Genomic DNA, 27,776 nt, shown 5'->3' with positions numbered 1-27,776 from the left:
CTGTTTTCCTTGCCTCTCTCTGTCGGGTTATCTGACAGAGATGAGATGTGGTTTGAAAAGGACATGGTCAAGGACGACAGAGCAAGGGTGTGTTTCAGCAAACACTTTTACTATGCATTGTGCATGCTCCTGGGCAGCTGCTTAGTCATAATCTGACATATACACACGCTTTCTGATGATAAGGTATCACCTTCGCCATGCGGCGGAGGAGGCAGCAACAAGACTGACGCAAGAACACAAAAAAGGGCCACACAGTCACACCTCTAGTCATTGATTTGTATGCTCTTGTAATGGAAAGCTGGGCGTGTGGGGTTTGCAGCTGAGTGGAAGGCCAAATTAGGAAGCAGCAGACATCTAATGTATGAGAATGAGTGTGAAGAATTATAATATTTTAATCATCTATTCAGAAAGGAACGCTGATATGGTATGTGTGCTCAGGTTCTCTGGTTAGAGGATTTTCTTTGAACAACATGTTTTTATGATTGTTTAGATCAGGCCAGCCATTAGAAAATATGGACAGAGTGACAACATTTTCCAAACTGGGCCCCTCATCCACACCCACTCCAGCACTACCACCACCCACACTTAGCTCTAATAGCAGCACAGGCAATTCCAAATAGCTCTTAGCCATTAGCCTTGTAGTGGCAGAGATGGAGTCCCTAACAAGCTTTTCAAAAATCCAGTGCTAGAGACCCATCCAGGCCATGCTCTGTTTTGCATACATATACTCCAAATGATTACAAAGCAAAAAAGGTCAAGTCAGTTATTTCAAAACAGAGAGAAAAAGTTCATTTCAAATAAAACTGTGACAGTTATTTTTCTCTTTTTACCTTAAAACAAAACAGAGAGGGAAAAAGCACTCCAATAAATGATTAAAAGTCATTAAATCATAAGATAAAATCATGATGGAACAAATACATTTTCTCTCCACTTACCAACATTTCCAGATCCAGTGTTTATAATGTTTTAGTTTATGCAATTCCAAGACTGCTTAAGAACTCCAGTATGCAGTAATATTCAAATACTCCATTTAAAAAAAATGGCAATGCCTCTGTTTACCATGCCAAAATTTGGTCTAACTTTGGAGAGTTATTCAGCTTGTTCCCTGCAAGATAGCATGACATAATTGGTGCAAATGGATTCCTTAGGGTCGTCAACATATTTAAAACTGAGCCTGCTAGTCAATGCTAGAATTAGTAGTCAGTTAAGCTTATTAAAATTATTATTATTATTATTATTGTTATATGCAATTGTGATCACCCAATTAAAATGCAGTTGTAATTATCATGTATGTTTCCTAAAGATCTATTTCCCTAAATAATATTGTTTTAAAGAGATGTTACTTGTTAACTTTTATTTAGTAAGTTGTCATTTTTTGTAGGATAATGTGCAGTGTTCATAATGCACAATGCAAAGTGCCACACATTTTGGTGTCATTTAAAGTACAATTTGGTGATTGAAAAATGCGTTTAAAGATGTCCTATCAGATAAAGGAAAAAAATAATTGCTTGTCTGTCTCGCTCTTCACCTTTACCATGTTGGGGGCATCAGATGACAAGTTTAAATGTGTTTTAATGAAACAAATACATTTATTTATAATGTAAATACACGTAACATGTACTGTCAGTGATATAAGTCAGTAAGTCTATTGTACTTGATCCCATTTAAAGGTCAACCATAGACCTTTGCCTGGGCCCCCCCTGAGCCTTGGGCCGGGGTCATTTGTAGTCTTTGACCCCCCTATCTCCGGCGGCAGGCCTGGTTTAGATGCTACCCAAGAGGAATGTTTTTAACAGGGCGACTGAGGTTAGGAATCAATTCAGAGTGCCACTGAGCCTGTTTATCCCAGGGGTGAGGAGTCTGGGCTGAGCCGTCTTGGCTCTCTCTGCCTCCTTGGAGTCGTAGACCTTCATTTATATCGGTCAAATTAAAGGCATCCCTAATTTGGTCTTCTCTTTGGCTGGGAAACAGAGTTTTGATCAAAATTTGTCCATCTATCTGTCTTGATGTTCTCACTTGTAAAGTGGAACAGAATAATAATACCCAGACACTGATACTTAAGTACTGCTCTGACTACTATTACCTTTCTGTTTGTAATATTAACACACTATAAATCTTTGCATGCTAGAGCATAAATGTAACATCTATCAGTCTTTAATTATAAGAAGCGAAGTAGCAGAGTTGAGGTATAGGTAAGCATAAGAGAGCCAAATTAAATATACACTCTCTTACATGTCCAGTCGCAGCTCTGTCAAGCATCTTGTTGGGGTTAATTGCTTGTGAACTGAAGCACAGATGCAAGCACAGACTCTGCAAGCATTGACAAACATACGGTATGCCTTAGCTCATACTGAGTTTCCTTAAGTTAGTTGAAGTAACAGACTCATGCTGCCTGGCTTTTAAAAGTTTGTGTGCACTGAGCAGAAATGCATTAACGGCTGGCTCTGCCCTTAATACGAGTTCACTCAATTTATTCCTCGCTGATTTGTGTTATTTCCTGTCCATGGAAATGATGCAATTAGATACATGTGTCGGTTTTGATCCTAATATTAGATTTCTGTGTTTAAATAAACTGCGTGTGACACGTGTGGCCTTGCACCACCATGCGTCAGTGCTCTTGGCATTGTTTGAAAATGACATGAATGAACCCAAAACCTAGAGTGTGAGTATGCGTGTCATTTTTCTAGTGTTTACATGGGCAGTCTTGCATGACTGATTTAAAAAAAAAAAAAAACCCAAAAAAAATCAAGGCATCCATGTGTCATCCATTGTGAGTGTTCTCTTTGTCCCTCAAGAGGTCACCAAAGCTGTCAGCTACTCATCTTCCTTAAGGCCAGTAAACGCACGCCAGTCAATGTGCGTGAGTGTCTGAGTGTCTGCGCGCCTGTCTTTATTGGTGTAGGGCAGTGCAGGGTGCGCTTAGCACTAAGCAAATTGCAGCTGGGAGCAGTTTGGTCAGCTGTGATTAGCTGTAGAGAAGCTGAAACATTGAAGGTGACTACAGCGGCGCTGCTAATGCCTGTGAATGTCACTGAAGCCAGGACACAAAGTTTTCTCTAAATTTGTGTCTCTGCCTCCGGAAAACTTAGTACTCAAAGACTTTCCCCATGAGATCTTTCAGGGATGTATTCTGCTGATGACACCCATACTGTCCCTTTTCACACAACGTAAGATATGTATTCTCAGGCTCAGGTAATAACTGCATTAATCTTTCTCTCTGCCTGAACAGGGGTGATTTACACTGCTGGTATCCTGGACTGTGAGACCAAAGACTCCTACTGGCTTACAGTCTATGCCACAGACAGAGGGGTTACACCTCTGTCAGCCTCTATTGAAGTCTTCATTCAGGTATCCACACCTGCTGCCAATATTCACACTGTACTATGCATGTATAAGAGGCTTCAGATGGAGGAAATGTACTTTGTGTTTTTCACTGAGAGATAAGCATGAATATGAGATTCCCAAGCTCGTACTTCACTTTGGTGCTGTTTTTAACAGTAGAACCTTGATCAGTTACAAAAATACAACATGCATCACGCTTTATATATTTAGATTCAGTTTTCTGTTACTCTGTAGATTACAGGCAGGAAGTCTGTCCCAAGTTAAAAGCAGAAAATTTACATTGACTTACTACTGACCTTTGTACACCAGGTCACACCTGTTTGAACAGCAGCTTCTCTGCCGACTACAGGGGGGAAAGTTTGATATTTAAAAAGATAGTTTTGGTGGAAGATTCTTTGCTTTAGTTAATTACATTACTTGTTACATTTTTGACAGGGTAAGTCATAATCTTTACCATGTTACATTTCATTTTACACCTCCCAACACTACACATTATGGTCACAGTGAGGGGACCCCTATTAACTGTTACACCGCTGAACAGCATGCTGGGTACAGCTCACTCTCCATCGCTCGCTTCAGTGCATTCAAGAAGAGATAAAGAAAAAGAGACAGGAGCTGTTACATTGTAGCAAGCTCATCAGTGATGACTTTCAGGGTAAACACTTTTGCTCCCAAAAATAGCCTGGTCCCAAATAGCTAGTTGTAGCATTGCTAGGGCAGTGGTTCCCAACAGGTGGGTTGCAGGTCCGTTCTGAATGGACTTGTCAACTTTGTGAAAAACACATTTCATTTTGAAGTACAGTGAATTTCTGGCAGTGAATTTCTTAATTTTGAAGTGCTGCTTCCTGCCGTAGAGTGAGCAGCTAAAGGACAGCTACTTGACAGAGACAGAAAACTAGCTCAACGACATGGCCAAATGCAAGTTTGACGCTGAATTTATTTAACCATGTGGACCTTAAACTAATGACTTAGAAGAAATCTGGTCCCCAAGGCTGGAGCAATTGGGAACCAGTGTGCTAGGGGACACATCTATGTCAAGGCAGGTGTATTGCTTTGGACTAAAGGGAGCACAGTGTTAAATGTGAAGTTGTTTGGATGAGAGATTATCAAGACAGCTGCAAGCAGTAATACTGAAGGCCTAGAAACTGGTTTGTTCCAATAACGTACGTTTTGCCACTGCACTAGTATAGAGAAAAAGATAGGGGGACATAAAACTGAATTATTTGGGTCGTAAATGTGGCTAGTTTGGTGGAAATTAATGTGACATTGATTACTTCATTAAAGCAATGTAACTTATTACATGTGATTACATTTTGATGACTTTTCTAACCAGAAGTCTGTGAGGATATGGGCTATGCCAAAAGAAGGCATTGCTGCATGGCAAAAAGATGCCAAGCAACAGAATGAATATTATACTGTACATATAAGGTTTTTACTGGAAAGAAGTATTCAGATTTTACCCCTTTGTAATCGCCAACATTTTAATTAGTAAATTGTAACTGATAACAGCTACATTGATTTAGTAATTTAATTAAATGTAACTAGTCACATGTAACCAGCCACTCCCCAGCACTGATAACACACCACTAATAACTTTGTCCTGTAAATGTCAAGAGCTTGCACTCAAGACTGCACCTCCATGTGTTCTCTGCATTACATCTGCCAAGTAAGTCGACTGGATGAACGGATTTCGAGAAAATCAAAGAACAGGCAGACAGGCAAACAGACTCCTTTCATTTTTGTTAATTTATCAAATATACCATGTTTGGTTATAATCCAGAAGTTCTGATGTTATGTAGTTTTTAAACATACAACGTCTGACATCTTTCTACCTCAAACATATTTGTCTGTATCTGTTATTGATGAATTCTTACAGCCTGCAAACATGTAACTGCAGGCTGGTTTTTGATGCTTTTACTGCCAATTGTTGTGGAGTGTTGCCTTCAAAATAACAGTATGAAGCTGAACAATCAGTGTGTTGCTCTCTAAAATGCTAATGGTGCTCAGTGCAGTGGATAACTATAGCAATGCTCAGCCTGTGAGCAAGAGATACACACCACGGGGAATTCTCTGCTTCAGCTTCTATTTTATTTGGCACTAAGTAATCCACTGTCTAAACACTCACATACACACATCACTGCTCCAACACTGCTCACCCCTTTGGGGAAGAGTTCAGCAGTGTATGAAAAAAACACAAACTGCCTTTTCTGGCTTGGGGATATTCAGGTGTAGCGATGTGATCGGGCGCTTTACTCTCGGCCTCTTCATCACAGACAAAAATAGGGAGATTAATCAGGCACAGGTGCTCCTCATTCACCGGCTGAACCATCTTGGCTCTCTTGTGCCTTGCGGCAAACACTCAATCAACGCTCTGTTTGCCATAAATATTCTAGATCTATGCTGTAGGAAGCGAAATTAATTTGCTGTGCATTTAAAGTGTGACATCTTTGACATTTTCTGGTAAATACATTTCCATTTTGTGATTGATAACGCATCAACCCAGACCAAGTCCACGCTGCATTTTATGAGATGCTGATTAACAAAGATACCAAATGCAATATTAACATACATGCAGCACATCTAACGCCAAATCAGATCCAACTGAGATAAAGAAAACAGTTCATACAGATACCACTCACTGCTGTCCCTTACCCAATCCCCGCCTTCTCTCCCTCTCTCCACTTTCTCTCTTCCTCTAATTTTTTCTCTTCTCTCTTTTGCTCTCAGGTAGAAGATGTCAATGATAATGCTCCCCTCACCTCGGACCCTATCTACCACCCAGTTGTCATGGAGAACTCTCCAAAGGATGTGTCAGTCATCCGTATCCAGGCACAGGACCCTGACCTCACTGCCACTCCCAGTCGACTTAGTTATCGCATCACTGCTGGCAACCCGCAGAATTTCTTCTCTATCCATCCAAAAACAGGTGAGACTCAGACTCAGACACGGAATTCATAATAATTATAATATCTTGGTGACACAATAGACAGTAAAATGTGGTAGACTGATGGCACAATTAGTAATATGCCCTTATAAACAACAAATAATCACACTAATCTTTTGTGTTTATATGTTTACATGATTCTGAAATTGTCTTTCATCATGCACCTCCTACTCCACGCTCATCCAATAAAAGGCTTTGGTTCCCACACAACAAATTAAAAAGACTTTTGTGCCCACACAGTCAAACATCAAGGACACTGATGAGCCGCCCGCCCAGACAATCTCCACTATGCTCTTATCTGAATATTGCTTCCAGTCTTCTTAAGGGGTGAAAGCTCTTCGCAATGTACTTGAGGAAATTAGTGTAGTTAGGTTTTTTATTAAGCCAGTGTGTGGGTGAATATCTTCTAGTGATGAAGGAGTTTACATCAAAGCAATTTTCTTTCCCACTACTTTTGTTCCCCAAAGTAGGGCCAAATTTCTATGCATTATGTGATATATAGTACCATGAATAAAAACATGCTTTTGTCAGAAAATTATAAAAAGTCTAAAGGGAAACCCGAATTTGAACTTAGCAAAAGGTTTCAAGAGTATTATCTTGGAATTGGAATTAGGTTTTTTATTCAAAACATACAGCCAACCATATGGTTTCACCATAAGCCCTCTTCTGCGGGATCAAGACAGGGTCTTAGAGAGTGCGAGCTTGTGAAATGATGCTCAGACAGCCTGTGGTTGTCTATTACCCCTTTTGAGCCTGTGGGAAAATACTGCATGAGAGAAATTAAAGTCTGCGAGTGTGTAAGAAACGTTTCTGCAGAAAGATGAATTTCGCACCCTGTTCCTGTCCTGACAACTTTACATGGTGAAATATATGTCTTTTTCTGTCAGTGTAGCCTAATTGGGTGCTAAAATCTGCCCTTTGATTCACGTTATAGTCAGTAGGTAATTCTGTTTTTGTTAAGTTGGATCAGATTGTAAAGATGGGATCAGAAATTGTGAGTGTGTTTTTGAGTACCTCTATAACATTGTCAGACTCTACATGGAACAGTTGTTGAGTACTCCCAAAACCAGTAGACCAAATCAGTAGATGATGTGCAAAATTGGTGGAGTTACCCTTTAAATTACTTTCGCACACAGTTTTCTGCTTTGATCAGTACTTAGATATTCACAAAACTGTTTGTGTAACTCCTGTCTAGATAATTTGTGCACATGTTTTATTTATACATTCTCCGAACGTTTCTAGAACCACAAATCTTTTCTAAACATCTGTGAGTTTTATGTGCTTGCAAATTTCTTTTTTTAGACATTCACACACACGAATTGCTCATGCATTTTAAAAGACTCACAAAAAATTATTTACAACTGCAGCCTGTGAACTGAATATCATCCCACAACATGCCAGAACATCATTTTAACACTCAGAATCTATTAGGCCCCGTGTAAAAGACACGAGCCTTGTTAGAGCCTGTATTGATCCAATACTTTTTTTACTGTCTTTGTGCACTATAAAAAGACTGAAAGATCTTTTGTTTTTCAAGTAATTCCATTTTATTAAAGTGGAAATTATATATCTATCTATCTATCTATCTATCTATATATATATATATATATATATATATATATATATATATATATATATATATATATATATACATATATATATATATATTTATATATTTCCCCTTGGGTTTACATGTGCAATACATTCAGTCAGTACAGCTGTGCAGTGCTGTGTGATGGGCTGGATGCTACAGTACAAACAGGAGGAACGTGCAAAGACAATTACAGCCATCAAAAACTTCTGTGTGCAACCTCTTCTGTGTGCAACATTGTGGTCATACTGTGATGGAAATGAGAAACCAAGTGACTGGTAGATGCAACCACATGGTTTATGTGTTGAATCTGTCGTTTATAGCGAGTTGGAGTGAATGTGCAAAACAAGACTTAGAATCCCATTCCAGGCGCTCAGTGTTGACTGGCACCATGTTGCTAGTGGTGTTATAAACCCATGCTGTGACTTTTCCTTTTTGCTTCCAGTAGGGGTGGAAAGCACATTTGCAAGAGTTGTGAAAATCATGAATGGAGCCCTCACTATGTCTCCCTCTTTGTGTGTGTGCGTTTGGTGGGTGGGAGATCTTCAAAGAATGGTGGAATTGTTTCCAGTGAATGTCAAATAGTATTATTGCTTGAAGTGTCCATCCCTAGTGGAAATCGATAACATAGGTCTTTTGCTTAAAAGGTCTAGTGTGTAGTGGGGTTGCAGATTGCAACCAGTTGGAACTTCTCCTGAGTGCCAAGCATTTAGGAGAACTACAGTGGCAAATGCAAAAACATGAAAATGCAAATGGCCCTATGGCTTGGTTTGTCCATTCTGGGTCTGTAGAAACAACATGGCAGACACTATGGAAGATGGTCCGCTCCCTATGTAGATATAAACAGCTTAATTAAATGTAACGAAAACAAATCAGTTCTTAATTTTGGGTGACTATGCACTAATGAAAACATAGTTATGAATATTATATTCAATTTCTGCCAACACATACCCCAAAACCTACACACTGGACCTTTAACTTTTGGCAATAGAATAATGACACCATCGATGTTCAGATTGGTACCCTATAAGCCTTGCTTTTCCTTTGCAATTCTGTCTGTCAGTGGGTACAATCTCTTGTGAAAATGAGGGCTTGATTTGCAGCACAAAGGAAGTGCATTAGCCTTTGTGCAACCAAAACAGAAAGAGAATGACACGACTGTTTTATCCAGTAGCTATCCCCAGTAGTGGAAATGTTGGACAGTGAAACAACTGAAGTAACTGCGGAAACTCTGCCTGGCAAAAGAGACAGAGCCCTGTTGCTAGCCTCTGAACAAAAAAAGGAAAGCGATCTGGTTGTCTCTGCAACAGTGGCGCCGATGATAATACCACTAGGAAACGCTAGGGGGGAAGAGTTGAAAGTTGTCTGTTTCTACTTTCACATCATATCTGTACAGACTACAAATGTTATTAAAGCAGATGAATTCAGACGTGTTTCAGTTTTGTCTGCCAAGTTTGAAGTCTAGGGAGGTCCCCAATGCATTCTCAGTACAGGCTTTGCTTGAAGCTTCCATTAAAGAATTATTGAAGAGGTGAAATGTTTTATTCAGATATTGAGAAAAAAAAAACAAAAAAAAAAGTGAAGTCTTTGCTGTCTCTGCCCTAGATTAAGTTATGAGTGTTTCGGTAAACAACAAAAGACAAATTTTAGCTGTTACAGGGAAGTGTATTCCGATACAAAGATATGTCAATGTAATGATCAAGAAACAATGGTGTATATGTAACTTGCAGCATGTCAGTCATCAGACTAATGGTGTGCTGTTGTAGGTTTGCTCTGTTGGTAAATCAAAGTGGGTATTTCCATCTTTCTTCCTCTATTCCTGTATGAATATGCTCTTTTGCATTACAGCATCACAGGTGTATAGTACTGACAGTGTGTAGGGGAGCAGACTGGACTGAAGCAGGGTGAAAAGGCTAATACTGATCCCAAAAGAGACACACTGATCCTCACACACTCATCAATATGTAAAGCCAATTCTCAGGCACACTTACTCCTGACCCTTTAGAATCCTTGAGAGTAAAATATGATCCAGGCCGTATATCTCTTAGGTGTGATAATGAGTCCCTGTGCTGATGCATCCATCAGATGTGATTGAGTTGATTTGGTTTTCAGCAGACTTCAAGTACCCTGTTCACACATCCAACTGCTGTGTGTGTGGGTGGGAGCGAGCGAGCGGGAGCGCAAGAGAGTGCGTGTGGCAAATTAATCAATTGATTAATTGGTTACAGCAGTGCGTTCGAGAGGACAGCTCTGTCGCAATGAGCCGATGAAGATGATACCACCTCTTACAGTATGAAACTCACATGACAGTGTGCATCCACATGTGCCCATGTGTCTGTGTTTACCACAACATGAACCCAGCAGCTGTATAAAGATCATTTGTGTTTATGACAGTGTGTGTGTGTCTGTGTTGTGTGTGTGGGTGTGTGCCAGGGGAGAGTTTTTAGCCATCTGAGCCCTGCTGTCTGTCGCTGTCAAAGACCCACAGTATTTTGTTATCTGTTACTCATTAATTTCATAGAGGAGAGCTCATATTGATGACTATCTTGTTCATGCTGTGATAAATGAACTTTCGCTGCAATACTGAGCAATTGGTTTTTAATGTTTCATGCAGTCCTTTCTCTCAGAGGCCACACTTCTGGATGGCTTCCACTAGCTTATTGAAGCCCCCCCCCCCCCCCCCCCCCCTTCTCAATACAAAAAATAAATTATGACAATTGTGGGTGGATTTTTTATTCTTTTTTGTGTGTGTGTGTGTGGCATTAGTAAAGTATTCTGCATTTTTAGAGAGGCACAACCATTAATTTGAAAACACAATTACCATAATTTTCACAATAATATGACTGACAGTTTCAGTCTATTAGTTCAGACATGCATGAGTGAGAGCTGCATTCAATATGAATTACTTCTCACTGTTTACCTAGTCAAAAACTTGCCATGTACTGGAGCGATTTCATTGGATAGATGAATAAACAAAACCCCAGCTGACTGATTTGCTTTCATGAAGTGGCTGCCAACCACACTATGACCTGAGCTGCTGCAAAAAAACGCTTCCAGTTTCAAATTGTTTTTCTAAACTAGGTTTGGGGCTGTTCAAAGTAATACATTTTTCAAGTTCACTCTGGAAGTGTCAATTTGATGGGTTTGAGGTGCTGCAACAATTCCCAAAATGCATTGAAGCCAAACTTTGAATGAGTGCAAAGTGTGTAAATGTGCTGTGACAGCTTCCAGTGCTGTCTGTTTGTCTCTGGTTGTGTGAGTGAAGCCTACCTCCTTTGGGGGGGGAAACAGAACAGATAAGTGTTGACACAGGGTGTTAGAAAGAGTGCTTCTTGGAAAAGCATACATGTTTGCAGAGCGCCGTCATGGAGTCATGGTGGCTGTGTGACCTTTTCTGCAATGCACGTTTGGATTGGTTTTGTTGTACCTAAGCTATTAACCTAATCAATTGTACATGTTTGAGTCAATATTCATGATCAGCTATGAACAGAAGTATGAACTTTGAAATCTCAAGTTTGTATTTTTATTGGTGCTCCAGTTAGAAATCGAATGACAGCTATTCCCCTTGCATGGTTACGAAGTAGGCTGTAAATTGACATAGCTGACAGTATCTTTTTGTGAACAAACCTTTAATCGCTACTGACAGTATTCTATAGGAAAGAGGAGTCTTAGGATCTGAAACAGGCCACCGGACCATCGCATAAATTTTGTTTGTGTGAAAGTGTGGGTGGGTATTTTTAAATTATTTCTCTCACGTCCAATTAAAACTGAGAGTTGTCCAACTGCAGATGTGCTGCGCGCTGTAGATCATTGATTTTTATCAGAGTTGTTACTCGCGCTGTGTTCTGCTGAACAAGCCCCACCTCCCCCCTCCAGTCTCTCTCCTCCAGCTTGTGACCGCTGCTCTAGATTTACTCCTAATTTGCTTAATTGAAGTTAGCCTGCATAGCAAGCTCAAGGTGACACTGTGTGATATGTGCGAGCTCAAGAGTGTGCACGTGCAAGCGTCCGTGCGCCATGGTTTAAGTCTATCCATTGACCGCATGGATATTTTTAGCATCCTAAATAATCCTACTTCACTGCGACGCCTCATTACACTGAAACAAACACATTATCGACATTCGAGTACATTCAATGTAATCATTCCACATAAAGATCCTCACAGAAACAATTTCAGAATACAAATGTGTAGTATATATGTATATATGTAGGTGTGTGTATGGGTGTCTTCATTTAGACATGCATAGCTAATCTGTGCACATACTGTGAATGAAAATAAGAATGTTGCAGCAGACAGATGTGTTGTCTTTCTATAGCAGATTCAAATAATAGTATTTCAGCTTGTATCAGTTGGTTTTCTTCTGTGCATTTGTATTTGTGTGTTGGGATGAAATAGATCCACATTGTGACAAATGTGCCCATTTCACCGTGTTTGGATGCGCTCATGAAATGTTGAATAGTATACAAGAGCTGTGATCAACAACATTCATTTATTCTGGAAAACAAAAGTCAGCTCACAATATTGTAAAGCTGTCATATAATGGGGCTGAATCTGCTTATGGATTAATGCCTGCATTTTTAATCCTTGTTTCTCTGTTTGCCAGAAAAGATGTCTGGGGAGCTTTTGATTTGTTTAGCTCCCAAAGTTTATACTGTCTGAACCTAGCAATTATTGATTAACACAAACTCTGTGTCTGTGTTTGTTTGTTTGTGTGTGTGTGTGTATGGGGGCTGTCTGTGTGATTGTACAATGACAGTGAGCTGGAAAATAAATGACAAAATAAGAAAACCCTGAAGTAAAAAATGAGAACAAAAGCATCAGGGGAAAAATGGAGTTGTCATCGTCTGTGATCTGCAATGCAGCCTGCTAGCGTTTGTCAAACCACCTAACCATCATTGGAATAATCTGGTTCGATCAAAGCTATTATCAATAGCCTCGCTCCTTTCTCTCTGTCCTGGTGGCACGCTGGCCAACTGAATGACCCTCAGCTATACAGTGCCATATGAACATGTGCCAAATGCTTTTGTCTCTGCCAGAGCTGCAGGCTACAGTTACTGTGTGTGTGTGTGTGTGTGTGTGTGTGTGTGTTCACATGCACACACATACTCATTTTTAAGTGGAAGACTTTGTAATTGGAAATTATTTTGGCTTTAAAAGTCTTATAATGTTTGTAAACTTGTTAAGAGACACCGACTGTAACCCCGTGTGTTTATCCACCATTAGCATGTCTGTGTCTGAGTAATCTGAAGTTGCTCTTTTTCCATTTTTTTAGGGCTGATCACGACAACCGCGAGGAAGCTGGACAGAGAACAACAGGCAGAGCACTTCTTAGAGGTACAGAATAACCTGAGCAGTGTTCATTGGTTTATAGTATTATTATTTATCTGGCCCTGCCACCTGCCACAGCCCACTATTAACAGAGACTGGGTGGAGGACAACCCTGGCAGGCCCTCAAGGCTCCATAAACTGTGATGAATGGCTGTAGTTTTGGGCCCCAGGTTTAGGAATTTCTAAATGTAATCATTCATCATTGGTTATCTTCTCTACTCAGGACGGGAAGAGGGAGGAGAGGAGTTGGTCTGCCCAGCATTTGATAAGCACCGACACTGGGCATACAGATAGCTTCGTGATTACCATTTCACGCTGCTCTGCATGCAGATGAACCCGATAATCAGAGATTCTCGACTTCAGAGACATGAGCAAACTTCTACTTCCCCAGACTTCTCTTACAACTTATTAAATGCTGTTGAATCTACAAGCACTTTGCCCTTCTGCAAAATGGAATGAAATAACCCTCAGTTGACCCACAGAATTGCAGCTTGGTGTTTTGTTTCTATTGCCAATTGACTTGTCTAGACTCAATAAGTCTGTGTGCGGCTTTGTTCAGCTCCAGTACGTAATAAGAGCCCAGCATATGACAACACACTCTAAAATGAAAACAGCACAAGTTGTAGAGGGACGCTCGCATCTGGCAGCATGACATACTTGAACACTGACACTTAAAAGGACTTTAAAATGGGGGGCAGAGAAGTCTTTGTTGTTACATTGTCCTGTCCTGAGGTTTCAATAGGAATGCCAGTCCATGCGTGCCACCCACTGCTCCGCCTGACAGTCTGTGCTGCCTGTTTGTAATTAATAGTCTAGTGAGCAGTAAGGCTGGCAGCAGTGGTGTTCGCCCTGATCTGATCCAATTGATCAGTGATCAGACCTCTGCCTCTGCCTCCAGGGGATCAATAATACAAAGAGATTTCCCATGAGTTCAGCCCCACATGGTTCTGCACAGCCACACAGATTTAAGATATTAATAAATACATGCCAATCCCACACATACATGACAGAATATCTCCATGACTACCTGTTTTTTTTTGGGATGTGTGCCCGTACATTTCCTCAGGTGACAGTTATAGACGGCCCAGTGACAACCCGCCAGTCCACTGTGTGGGTCATGGTTCACATTGAAGACGAGAACGACAACCCGCCCACCTTCCCGGAGGTCACCTACCGCATCAGCTTGACTGAACGAGACCGCAACAAACGTGGGGAGCAGGTGTACCGTGTCTTTGCTTATGACCGTGACCTTGGAGCCAACGGCAACATCACCTACAGCATTATTGATGGTAATGAGGACGAAAAGTTCACTATCGACCCCAGGACTGCCATGGTGTCATCAAAGAAGATGGTGACAGCGGGAAGCTATGATATCCTCACTGTGAGTTTGAAATACCAGGTTTTGTTTTTCTAAAGTGTCCTGATTTTTATGTGAATAGACGTCTCTGGAGCCAGTGTTTAATTTGTCCTTTCTGGGCTACTGTAGAAACAATATGGTGGACTCTATAGGAGAAGACCAGCTCTGTACATAGATATAAACGGCTCATTCTAAGGTAGCAAAAACACAATGATTCTTATTTTCAGGTGATTATGCACTAATGGAAACACAGTTATAAATATAATGTGCCATTTCTGCCACACACTGGGCCTTTAAATGTGATCTAAGCGAGGCTGGAGGAAGATGTCAGCTAAAAAAACAGCACTCATTAGCAACGTGGCAGACCATAATCTATAGTTTGAATTACAGACTGCAGATTTTCTTATTAGGGATAAAACTGTGACCTCTTTCAGGGTTCAGTGCTCCACGCTTTCCACTTCCCAAGTGCTGCTTTTCCAATCCCTGTTTCCTGTCTTGCTCGGACTAAATTCATAGCCACCTGGGGTTTCATTAGTTTAAAGGGCTCTGCTTTCATGCAGTTGCAAAGTTGGCAGAAGCAACTGCAGTCACATTGTTCATTTTTCATCGGGCACAAGCCCAGGTATTTGTGCTTGTTAGTTTTTGGATTTTCCATTGACAGTGAATGCAAAAGTGCCAAGGTGGGTGGAGTGGCACAGCTGAAGTTGTGTTTATGCACATCAGGTGGCGCGGAGCATTTATGATACTCTGGCATGAAATGACATCCCCTGAGACTTTGTATTATCCTCAAACACAAGCACAAATTGCAATTTTGTGGCTTTATTTGTGTACCAAATTATTCATACTAACAATATATTCCTCCTGCACCAGCCCCTTTTACATATATGCTGCAGACACAGATTCTTCTCATGCGTCTGGTTCACTGATTAGTTGGTCACGCCCACGTGCCCTTTGAGCTTATGCTCAGTTTCAGTGGAAAAGAGCTCATGCATAATATGAGGATGACATGGACAGCACCACACACAGCATTCTTCCCTCTTTCAACTGTGTTTCTTTATTTTCGGGGTAACACCGCTCTCTGAGCAAATAATGGATCAAATAATGCATTTGGCTCACAGGTTCTGCTCTTAAATGAGCACCACTTATAGCGCCATATTTTACAATTACCTCTCATATAAGTTCCTCCAAAGAGTTAGTTGATTTATTGTGGTTGATGCTTTTCCTATTTAATGTGTGAAAAGCAGAGCAAGCTATTTGAAGCCAGGCAGGGACAGCCATCCCATTAAAGTGTAATTGCTGGAATCAATTTTGAGGTTAGCAAAAATATTATTTATAGATGGGAGTTTGTCGCTGAGGTGTGGGTGTGAGTGCATGTAGGTAGCGTGTCAGAAGATCAGCATAGAGCACATCTGTTCTCAATGTTTGCTTGCCCTAAATACATATTAACATTATACCAGATCCAGTGTAGAGGCAAATAAAACTTAGAGTTAATCTACAACTTAACAGGTTAAACCTTCTTTTTTCCAGTCTGGTTTATCAGTGCTTCAGGATTTTGCTTAAATGTTTTGAAAATGCATGATTCATTGGATCCTGCATGCATCAGCTGAATGTCTGGTTTCTCAGTATTGTTCCTTCTCTTAGATAAAAGCAGAGGACAGCGGTGATCCTCCATTATGGTCTACTGTCAAACTCCATGTAGAGTGGATTCGCAAACCTGTCCCATCGCCTGTACCCCTACTATTCACCCAGAGGTACTACAATTTCTCCATTTCGGAGACAGCTGCTGTAGCTCAGCCGGTGGGAGTAGTCGCTGTCAGCCAGTCGAGCACACCTGTCTGGTTTAATATCATCGGTAAGAAAATTAATGTGTGATGCTAAACTAACAGGCCGGAGAATAATTCATATTCAGAATTTCCTTGTGCCGTCAAGTTCATTCTAATGCATTTATTCAGGATTTATAGCCAGGCAACACGATCAAAAATTAACTAAATGATTCTTGTCATTTGTCATGTTCAAATTGTACTCCAGGAGCCATCAGATTTGTGAATGTGTGTGAGTACAACAGTTGGTCAGTTTACCTTGAATTACCCCTGGAGGGATAAAAAAGTGTTTGGAAATGAATTGAACTTGTATATCCATCTGCTTGGTGGAGTATCATGATGATACTTTTTAGAGTTATTTGGCTTTCTGGCTCAGACTTGTCCCGGATGGGCCGGAACCATCACACTGGAGGCGATGAATTTTACACCATGCAATGTAACATATGTTACATTTCTTGATTCAAGCCACAGGCTTCCTTTCAGACCTCCACAACAGCTTTGCTGTAACTTGGATATATTTCAGTTGATGTCTGTAACCTCTCGCTGCTGGACAGTTTTTTGAAAGTTGGTGGATACTTCTCACGATTGAAACTAGCTTGTTAAACTCAAAAGTCCACTAACACATTATGTAGTTGAGATTAGTAGTACACAAGCACAAGGGAATTGTCTCTATAAAACTTTTCTTTATAGTATATTTTGCCAAAAGCACACTGGCAAACAAAGGGCAGTAAATGAATGGCTTCTGCTGCTGCTCTGGCTCGGATGGTAACAATGAATCTCCTCAGGAGCGCGCTGCTTCTATACCTGTCTGCCTGTTTAAAACTGGGGCTCTGTCTTGCCCTCAGATTCAAATCTGTGAAAGGATAATCAGCGAATAGCTCCTCATTGATTGCTACTCAGCAGTTCTGATTAAAAAATCTTTGTAGAGACCCAGCTCCCTTACTTGGATGTTAATATGAAAATGACTTGATAATTAGTTGATTAGTTGATTTTTCTTTTTCAGTCACACACATCAAAGATGCAGAAAATGAGATGAAAATCTGGTGTTTTTTTTCCCTGTTCCACTCTTACTCATACTGCAGAAAAAGCTCATTAATATTTCACATATTTTACAAAAAGTGAAAGCATGGTGATTATCTTTTCTCTCAGACTTCAAGAACTGGACTTGAATATCATCCCTGAATGAATCACATTTCCCATACTGTTCTGAAGAACTCAGATGGAAAGTCCACTCACATTACTCAATAACTCACATAAATGTGCAAAGACGTCAAGAGGTCGACTTTGTAGAGAGCTGTATATAGTGTAGATGATGCAGACCTTTGATCACAAGAATATCCTTGACTCCCTAAATATTCATAATCTCTTTTTTCTTTCTTTCTCTCTCTCTCCCTGTTCAGGCGGACGGCTTGCCAGAGAAACGTTCTACATTCCTCAGAATGCATGTGGACGAAACTGCTCACTCGACACAGGTTTGGTTAAAACTAATTTTTTCCTACGACTTCCTTAAATGACCCTGGTCTGGAGAAATTCAGAAAATCCAGGAAATGCAGCAAACAGCGCCAGGACCTTGTTTAATCAAAGATGGTATTGATTGATCTGAGTTTGAAAAACACGCCACACAACCAGGTTCATATATTACTTCAGCCACTATGCAGCTACTTTGGAAGTAAAGGGGGAGTGGGTGTGACACAGTCTGCCACTAACAGTGCTGTTCCAACCTCAGAGAGACTTCTCCAAATGGAAATCGAAGTCTCTAAGGCAGTCAAAAAGCTCCTCAGTGGCAAGGCGCCAGGTGTGAATGAGATCTGTCCTGAGATGCCGAAGGTGCTGGACATTGTTGGGCTGTCTTGGCTGACACGTCTCTTCAGTGTTGCGTTGAAGTTGGGGATGGAGCCTATGGAGTGGCAGACTGGGTTGGTGGATTGGAGGGTGTGCTCCAGTTACTGGGGAATCACACTGCTCAACCTCCCTGGGAAAGTTTACTCCAAGGTACAGGAAAAGAGGCTCAGATTGATTTTCAAACCTCTGATTCCGTCTTGGACATAGAATAGTGGACCAGCTCTTTATCCTCGCGGGACTGCTGGAGGGATCATGGAAGTTTGCTCATCCAGTCCACATGTGCTTGACTTGGAAAGGGCTTATGACTGTAAGTGTGCTGTGGAGGGTACTGCGGGAGTTTGGGGTATCAGGCTGTTGCTACAAGCCTTCTGGTCCTTGTATAACTAAAACGAGAGGCCAAGTCCGTAGACTTAAAACTAAATTCTTGATTCCGTTTTGATATTCATGGATCTCAAGGCGCAGCCGGGGGGTGGAGAGTGTCCGGTTTGAGGACTTCAGAATTGTGTCGTTGGTTTTGATAGCGTTCTCAGATCATGACCTTTAGCATGAACTGGGGTGGCTTGCAGCTGAGTGTGGAGGAACGACAGTCAGTACCTCTAAGTCTGAGGTCGTGGTTCTCTGCTGGAAAATGGTGGAGTGCCCCCTCAGGGGTGGGGGAGAGTGACTGCCCTCAGAAAAGGAGTTTAAATATCTTCGGGTCTTGTTCATAAGTGAGGCTAAAAATGAGCACAAGATGGATGGATGGATGGATGGATGGACCTGAGTATGTTGTGATGTGAAGACCCTTAACCACTTAAGTTTTAATATGAGTCTGCCTGACATTCTTTCTGCAGTCACAAAAAATATGGTCCTCTGTGTCACCAATGTTATTGCAATAGTTGACATTCTCTCACTTTTCTCAGAGATCAATTTTTGTATGTCTGTATTTTGCAAGGTTACATGGGCTCTTGTGCTGGTAGAATATGTGATACAAACAATTTAAAGACCCATTAAAAAATTGCTTGCTTATCTACTGACAGCAATTATGGCTGTGAGTAATTAAAGTTATGTGTCAAAATGAAAACATTTATGTCCATACATGTTTCAAAATTAAGTCATAAGTTATTGACTACTACAACAGATTTTTCCTGCAGACATATACTGTACTTACAAGTACATGTTCTGATTTTGTTTTGCTGTCTGTTTGGAAAAGATACTACCAAAAATATTAAAGCTAGGTCTGAAAGCCCCCCTTGAGGCACCTCAGGAAGTCAACAGGATACTTTTTTTTTTTTTATTTAGAGACTACAGACTGTGATTTCTGTTTTTCTTAATGGTGTGAGATCGTAGTATAATATTGACCAACCTCTCAAACTGAAAAAAACGCGAGTCCCTGTGGTTTGCTACGACTCAACACGCATCGGTGCTCCTGTGAAAAATGCCCAATCAGTATTCATATGCTGAGGAGAGCTCAAGCTCCCAGATATCTCTGGAGAGAAGCTGGAATGAGACGAAGGATGGTACTGAATACCTAACACGTATCAATCCTCTCCCTCACTCTAATCAAACATTAAGCCTCTAAACTGTACACTCACCGCCCGTGGAAAAAGACCCGGCTGCAGGTTTTTGATCCCTGAGATGGGTTGTGTTTTGGAGTGATAAGACAGATGTTTGTGTGGCTGTTAACAGCTCTCTGGCTGCCAAGTGGGTTCGGCGCTACATTGCATTGCATTTCAGTTCATTTTATTTCACAGACCTTCCAGCTCCAGACGCAGGCACCTGGCCAAAACAATTACACAGTAATAACTTAGAGCACCTGAGTTTAGAGCGCAACGTGAATACTAAATGACTGAAACTCTGTGTGAACTGTGTGTGTGTGTGTCTCTGTTTGTGTGTGTGATTCCAGGGAGCTTTGACATGCAGTTTGACCTTCAAGTAGGGGTGGGAACTCTGGTTGTGGCCAAGCCTCTGGATGCGGAGGTGCAATCTGTGTACAATATGACTATACAGGTGACAGATGGGACCAACTTTGCCACAGCACAGGTACGCACACTTGTGATTTGTTATGCACTGGCACTGCCTCTTACACACTCCAGACCCACATCAAATTAAATTATTGTTACCTCTTCCTGGGGGAGCTGTTTACTCTCAGCTTTCCTCCCTCCTATGCTCGCACTCCCTTTTCCCGAAATTATCTCTCACTGACTATGAAATGTGCTTTTTGTTGCTCTCTCTTTGACATTTCCTGTGCTCCTGCTGTCTTGGCTGGCCTACTAGGTCTGCCTTGTAAGGGAAATCCTTGCTATCAGTGGATTAATGGGATTAGCCTGTGCAAATAAAGGTCAAGTGTTTGCATACATACAAAAATTGCAGCACAATTACATCCCTCTTAGAAAATACCCTGTCCTGCTTGAAAACAACACAACTATTGCTTTGACTATAAAGATTTAGTATAAATGCTGCTGGTATCTCCACCTTGCAAATGAAAAATTCAAGTGCTAACGCTACGCTACGACTGTATCAAATGTTATCAATCACAAATGCTGACTCTACACCAAGGCTCTTATCTTTAAGGGGAACCTATTATGCTTTTCCTTGTTTTCTGTCTTATACATAATATTATAGTGTAGGATATTTATATTAAATGTGGCCAAAGTTTCAGATAATAAGGAAAACATTTGTAAAAGTAATCCCTGTGAGTAAAAACCAAGCTGGTGTTAGCTTGTTATGGACTTCTTTATATGGTTGTCTGCCCTAGGCACATTACTGCAAGGGAACAATACATACACTGCTACATGTCGCTACATGCTATTGTCAGAGAAACATGTAATCCTGGTTTCTGATAGTGTTCATTTCTCCCTGGTTTCAGATCATTATCCTGCTGAAACATGTCCTGTTGTGTTTTGAAGCTTTTATTTGTGATTCTCACTGTAGAAAGTGCTACTATAGTCTATTACAATCATGACTTGGTGGCAAGTACAGTGCTACATGTAGCTACATGCTAACATCAGAGAAACATGTAATCTTGCTTGCCGATGTTGTTAGTTTCTCCAACATTTCAGATCATAGCCCTACTAGGACATGTCTTGGTTGAGGAGTTTTTGATTTAGAAGCTTTTATTGATTTTTGTATGGTAGAAGGTGCCACTATACTCCATTACAGTCATTCCCCCAGCTGCAATGATGGTGCAGACACACTGAGAACACGGACACAGAAAACCAGAAAATGCTGACCAATCAGAGCAGGCTGGGCTTTTTTGGGATGGGGGACTTAATGGCGCTAAAGTGGTGTGTTGGAGATAGAGGGTGAATACAGGTGTTCCAGCACTGACAGTATGAGGAAAAACACACAAAAGCATGTTAACTTGTTCTAGAAGAAACCCAAAATACAAGTATGAACCTGAACATTAGCATCAAAGCTCCGTTTTGAAGATAACATACTGAGCGTACTTCAACTCTTCTCTTTGTCACTCAGGTGTTCATCCGAATACAAGACAGCAACGACAACCCTCCGGTCTTCTCACAGCCAGCCTATGATGTCAGCGTCTCAGAGGACGTACCTGTTGACATGGAGCTACTGCGCGTTAGAGCGACGGACATGGACGAGCGTGCCCGTTTGAGCTTCTCCATCTATGGCAGTGTAGATCCAGTCAGCATGAGACTGTTCAGGGTCAATCCTGGTACTGGGGTTGTCTACACTGCAGATAGGTTGGACTATGAGGCCAGAACACAGCACATCCTCACAATTATGGTGAGAAAGGAGACATGGAGGAATGTGCTTCAGCTGTTGCCATGAGTCTATGTGTGTGCGTTTAATTACTGTATGTGTGTCTGTGCCCTCTTCCAAATGAAGCTCCTCTTGGCAACTGTACCCACTTGATTTTAGCTGATTTCTTTCATTCATAGCCTCCTACAACTCAATCCATATTCATCTCTCCTTTCACTCCAGGTCAAGGATCAGGAGTTTCCATTTAACCGTGACCTGGCTCGTATCCTGGTAGCGGTGGAGGACTCCAATGATAACATCCCCTACTTCACCAGCACCGTATATGATGCTGTGGCCTATGAGTCATCTCCCGTAGGCACTTCTGTATTACAAGTCACAGCTTTGGACAAAGACAATGGGATTAACGGGCAACTCACTTATACTCTGGAAGCAGGTGTGATGCTATCTAATTTTTATGTTTGTCTTTTTCTTTTACTTTGGATAGTGGTATGAACTGTGACTGGCTTTTTAATGCTTTGTCAGAGAACAAGTTGGGATTAAAATTCAGTTTTTTGTATTTACCCGTTGGGACCTTTCTGCTACTTTCAGGGAACACCGGTGGTGTGTTTGGCATTGATAATGCCACAGGCCTTATCTTCATTGCTAGGGACCTGGACCTCACCTCTGTGGGCTTTTACACCCTCACTGTCCGTGTCACAGACAGTGGATTTCCTCCATTAATGGCCACAGCAACAGCTCGCATCTCCTTGATACTCTCCGACTTCTCCCAACCCAAATTCACCCAGAATGAGTATCAAGCTGAGGTAAAAGAGAGTGATGGCTGAATGAATGGATGGGTGCATGGGGGGCAAGGTGTTGGAAGAGAGAGATAGATGGAGTAAAGAAAGGCTAGAAGATAGTAGGAAGGGATGGATAGTAAATTTATAGACAGATATATGGTAGGTAAATGTCAAGTTGTAACATAACTCACCAAAGCGCCTAAAATGTTATCACTGATGTCTTTGTATTCACAGATTTTTGAGAACAGCACTATTGGAACACATGTGACCACCGTTAGTGCACTCAGCCGCTCTACACTCATTTATGATATCACCAGGGGCAACGAGGAGCGCTGCTTCTTCATCAACCATCACACTGGTGTAATCAGCACACGCAGACTACTTGACTTTGAGGTTTGTTGATGCCCTTGTTTCACTAGAAATATTATAAATTTATACTATCTGCCAAAGCTCAGTGTTAACATGATTGTTTTACAGCACATGGAATTTAAAGTTAACAGTTTTACTCATTGCATGTCTCTTGTTTTGCAGCAAACAACATCCTACTTTCTGGTGGTGCATGCCCTGAGCATGGCTGGAGTGGAGGCCAGCACCACTGTCATTGTCCAGGTGGGGGATGTCAATGATAGCCCACCAGTCTTCCAACAAATCAGGTATCAGTGGGGTCAGAAGAGAAGAGGTTTAGCGGTGACATGCTCCTCTGCTGTTTGCTGAGCTGTGTTGAGTCCTGACAACATATCATTTTCTGGAGTGATTTAAGTATAGCTCCTCTTTTTACCTTAACAGGTATGTGGGCGCAATCAGTGAGGCTGCTCCAGTCAACAGTGTGGTCCTGGGGGAGGATGGTAACCCTCTGGTCATCCAGGCGACTGATAGAGACCGCAATCACAACGCCCTGTTGGTGTTCCAGATTGTAGACGAGACAGCGCGTATGTTTTTCAGCGTGGACTCTGGGACTGGATCGATTCGGTGGGTGACATGTAGAAACCAGACTAGGTCCATCAATAATAAGGATGTGATTTACCTGCTTATGAACTGATCTCATAATTTCTGATTATGTGATGGCTCTGAAATTTTAGAACGATTGCCAGTCTGGATTATGAGACCTTCTCTGAGTTCCTCTTCCGGGTTCATGTGAGAGACAGTGGTCAGCCTCCTCGGAGTGCCGACAGCCCAGCAGAGGTGATTATAAAGGTAAGTAAGTGACATATGAATCATCTCTCACTGCCTCATACACCAGTCATGACTCACTTTAATTCTTTTATTTCATTTGTAGACATTATTTTCACTCTGTGTACACCCTGTCTTAGGTAATCAACATCAATGACTCACCTCCAAAGTTGTCACAGGACACTTACGAGACAGTTCTCCTGCTGCCAACTTACGTGGGAGTCGAAGTCCTCAGGGTTGAAGCTTTTGACCCCGATATCACCTCTGACCCCACCGTGAACCCTGACAAGTCCATCACCCCTCAGCTAGTTTACTCTCTGGTGGACAGCAATGTGGAGTACTTCTCCGTGGAGCGCTACACCGGAGTTGTGACTGTCATTAATCAGAACCTCAGTAAAGACCGTTATCGCTTTAATGTGAAGGTAAGTGATTGCCCACACGTGTTCAGTGGACATGATACATGCATAGAAATTTTATGTATCTTGTCACAGGCCTAGATAAACAGTATGCAGTTGGCTTCGACTGGCTTACATAATGATTTCCACAGGGAGGTCAGAGCACAGGGTCAGCTGCAGAGTTATGCACACAGAGCCCATCATTATTATTCAGTGTCTTGATGTAGAATACTTCAGTTAGTTGATGCAGGGTTTTCTGCTCAGGTAGATGGGTGGTCTCCATGTGCCGCGGTTGTTTTGTTATTTTTGCTGAGAGAGAAAAGGGCAATGCATGCAAAGTCTTATTGAATGCACATTAACGCCGCAGCTTTACATCGTCTGCATTAGCCTACTGTGAGACTGCTGTCAAATAAATGCAAAGAATGTTTTTCCACTCAGCGCTGAAAGCACGACAAGGCTCTCTTACCCTTTTATTTTTGTTTGTTTAAAGGTATGGGATGGACGTTTCTCCAGCATGGCGTTGGTCACAGTGCTTGTGCGAGAGGCTATAGAGAGCGGCCTCCTCTTTACCTTCCCATTCTACTCCGCCTCCATCCCAGAGAACATATCCAATGTCACTTTGGTGACTGTTGTCAACACAGTCGGCCACCGCCTCAATGAACCGCTGAAGTACACACTGCTGAACCCCGGTGGACGCTTCACAATCCGGCCAACCTGTGGGGTGGTGCTCACCACTGGTGTGCCTTTTGATCGAGAGGAGAAGGAGAGTTACGAGCTGGTGGTGGAGGTTAGCAGAGAAGATGAGATACTGAGGGTGGCAAGGGTGACTGTACAAGTTCAGGTGGGTGTGTCGACGACCCCATTGGAATTTTCTTGGAGGGGACCTCTTATGCTTTTCCCTTTTTTCTGTCATATTACAATGTCAGATGCTCATATTAGACATGGCCAAAGTTTCAGATAATGAGATAAACATATGTAAAAGTATCCCATGTGAGCAAAAACCTCAGGCCTCAGACCATTCTGAACACTCTGTTGTCAACATTTTTTTGTTTTGCTGTCGAGACAAGCTGACATTAGCTTGTGACAGATTTATTCATATGGTCATCTGTTCCAGGCACACTACTGCAAGTGTGTAGATTTCAAGCTGATGTTTCTTTAAAATAAAAATTGAACAGTAGAAAAAGCTGCTACACAAGGTTAGTCTTTCCCCCAGCTGCAATGATGGTGCAGAGATACCTAGGGTGCAGATACAGAAGACCTGGAGACACTGACCAATCAGAGCAGACTGGGTTTTTCTTGGAAGGAGGGCTTAAAGATACATGTGTTAAAACAGAGTGTTTAAGATAGAGGGTGAATTTAGGTGCTCCAGCCCAGGCAGTAGTAGGGAAAATTTGCTTTTTTAACATTAAAACATGTTCTCGTAGAAACCAAACTACAAGTATGGACCTGAAAATGACCATGATATGTCGGTTGTTTCTCTAGGTGGAGGATGTGAATGACAATGCTCCGGAGTTTGTGAACCTTCCCTACTACGCTGCAGTGCAGGTGGAAGCAGAGCCAGGATCAGCTATTTTCAAGGTCTCAGCCATCGATCAGGACAATGGTCTGAATGGAGAAGTGACTTACAGCCTTCGGGAGCAGCACAGGAACTTTCAGGTGACTTGACAATTCTTTGTTTTAAATCTTAAATATTTTTCACTTTCATTCATGGGCATGTTTGTACATTCTTATTCTCCTTGTGTTACAAACAATTATTTATATAATCTATGCAGGTGAACCCTGTGACAGGAGAGCTGACCTTAAAGAGGGCCTTTGAGGCAGACTTATCCAACGCAGAGTACAAGGTGGTCCTTGTGGCCACTGACGGAGGCTTCCTCCCTTTGTCCAGTGAGGTGGAGCTGCCTATTACTGTAGTAAATAAAGCCATGCCGGTGTTTGACAAACCCTTCTATGGTGTCACCGTCAGAGAGGATGTGGCCGTCACCACCTCTGTCTTGTGTATCAATGCCACCAGTCCCGAAGGCCAGAGCGTCATCTTCACCATCACGGATGGAGACCCTTCCCTCCAGTTCGACATTGGCTTTGACACAGGAATCATCAGTGTGATTTACCCGTTAGACTACGAGACCACGCAGTACTACCGGTTAACGGTGAAGGCTACAGATACACTGACTGGGGCAAAGTCTGAGGTCGATGTAGATATTGTTGTGCTGGATGTGAATGATAACCTGCCGCTGTTTCAGAACACCTCATACTCCTCTGTGCTGGCTGAGAACTCCATGATCGGAATGACCGTGTTACAGGTCGGTGTCTTTGTTTGTTTTGTCAGTGCAGTGTGTACTTTTACTGAATATTTGTTCACACTTAAGACTCTCTTCAGCTGTATTGTGGATGAATATTAGATGCCAAATCATTTATTTATGAGAGGATAGTCTCATATTTCCCCAGAAATTTCCCAGTGGAAACTCTTGACCTTTAGCGAATAATAGACCAGTGCTGTTGTTGCACTGAGGATCATGTTTGCTCAAGACGATTGTAAGACACCAACTTATTGAATTCACTGGTTTCTGTAACAATTTCATTGAGGTTTTGAGTCATCAAAATAGGTTAATGGCCTTATTTGACTATATTATTAAATTTAGCAAGAACCAGGAGGGCAATCTTCGAATATTGTGTCACATGAATGTTAATCATGCCTCGAAATACACTTGGGCTTGCTCAGTGATTTTGCAATATTCTTCACTGCGTAGGTCATACATTGCAAATGCAATGTTGACTTCTGGTTTACACTAGCGCTCATTATTTCCATTTCTATAAACTCACTCAGAATATAAAGATTTTCCTTCATTTTTTATTTATTCATGTGACTCAAAACCACGAACACTTGGCATGGAGCACAAACATAACATACAATGATAATAAAATGATGGCAGACATGGCGAAAATACGGCAAATGTTATATAAACAAAGGAAGGACATTCTTAAAAAATGCATCTAGTTTACAGATAACCTTTGGCATACCTGATTGTAATAACAAAACTAATTTTAACATGGATGGGTGATTTAAATGATACTTGGCATATATCTTGTCTCTATAAATCATGAAGCCTACATTGAAGCAAAATATGATACTCATCTCCTATACGATTGTCATCACAGAGGTTTCAGAACCTCTGGTTTCTATCCAGCCCTTTATATCTTCCAGTGACTTTGGGAATTCTGGTGTTGTTCACTCTGAAATTACACATAGCCCGCCTGTACTTTTGGTTTTCATGCAACAGATTCTTAAATTCAACATAAATATCATCAATGAGCTTTTTGTCTGTGTTAAAATGAAGAAAACGTATTTCCCAAAAACACATTTATTTTGCTTCTGCAATATAAAACAGTTGATTAAACCGAAACTAAAAGAGTTTTTTTATCCTCTACCTCAACATGAATATCTCACTATTGAATTTTGTTTCACTCAATCATGTTGTTTGTCATAACTCTTTGCTTTTGT

General features: G+C 41.5%; 1 protein-coding gene across 1 annotated transcript in view; it reads left to right on the top strand.

Annotated features, from left to right (window-relative positions):
* The window catches only part of fat3b (FAT atypical cadherin 3b), a 78,451-nt gene that overhangs the window by 9,312 nt on the left and 41,363 nt on the right, over positions 1-27,776 (top strand). Inside the window, exons 4-21 of the mRNA XM_078172473.1 lie at positions 3,230-3,348; positions 6,070-6,268; positions 13,151-13,212; positions 14,273-14,587; positions 16,205-16,415; positions 17,784-17,855; positions 20,111-20,247; positions 21,679-21,954; positions 22,153-22,363; positions 22,519-22,733; positions 22,944-23,102; positions 23,241-23,362; positions 23,496-23,678; positions 23,789-23,903; positions 24,020-24,301; positions 24,765-25,115; positions 25,757-25,930; positions 26,047-26,577. Coding sequence (XP_078028599.1) covers positions 3,230-3,348; positions 6,070-6,268; positions 13,151-13,212; positions 14,273-14,587; positions 16,205-16,415; positions 17,784-17,855; positions 20,111-20,247; positions 21,679-21,954; positions 22,153-22,363; positions 22,519-22,733; positions 22,944-23,102; positions 23,241-23,362; positions 23,496-23,678; positions 23,789-23,903; positions 24,020-24,301; positions 24,765-25,115; positions 25,757-25,930; positions 26,047-26,577 — 3,734 coding nt within the window. The remainder of the gene's footprint in view (positions 1-3,229; positions 3,349-6,069; positions 6,269-13,150; positions 13,213-14,272; positions 14,588-16,204; positions 16,416-17,783; positions 17,856-20,110; positions 20,248-21,678; positions 21,955-22,152; positions 22,364-22,518; positions 22,734-22,943; positions 23,103-23,240; positions 23,363-23,495; positions 23,679-23,788; positions 23,904-24,019; positions 24,302-24,764; positions 25,116-25,756; positions 25,931-26,046; positions 26,578-27,776) is intronic.

Source organism: Epinephelus lanceolatus, chromosome 11 (assembly GCF_041903045.1).
Source record: "Epinephelus lanceolatus isolate andai-2023 chromosome 11, ASM4190304v1, whole genome shotgun sequence".
Taxonomy (NCBI): Eukaryota; Metazoa; Chordata; class Actinopteri; order Perciformes; family Serranidae; genus Epinephelus; species Epinephelus lanceolatus.
The sequence above is the reverse complement of the archived record's forward strand: the minus strand, read 5'-3'. Positions and strand labels throughout refer to the sequence as shown.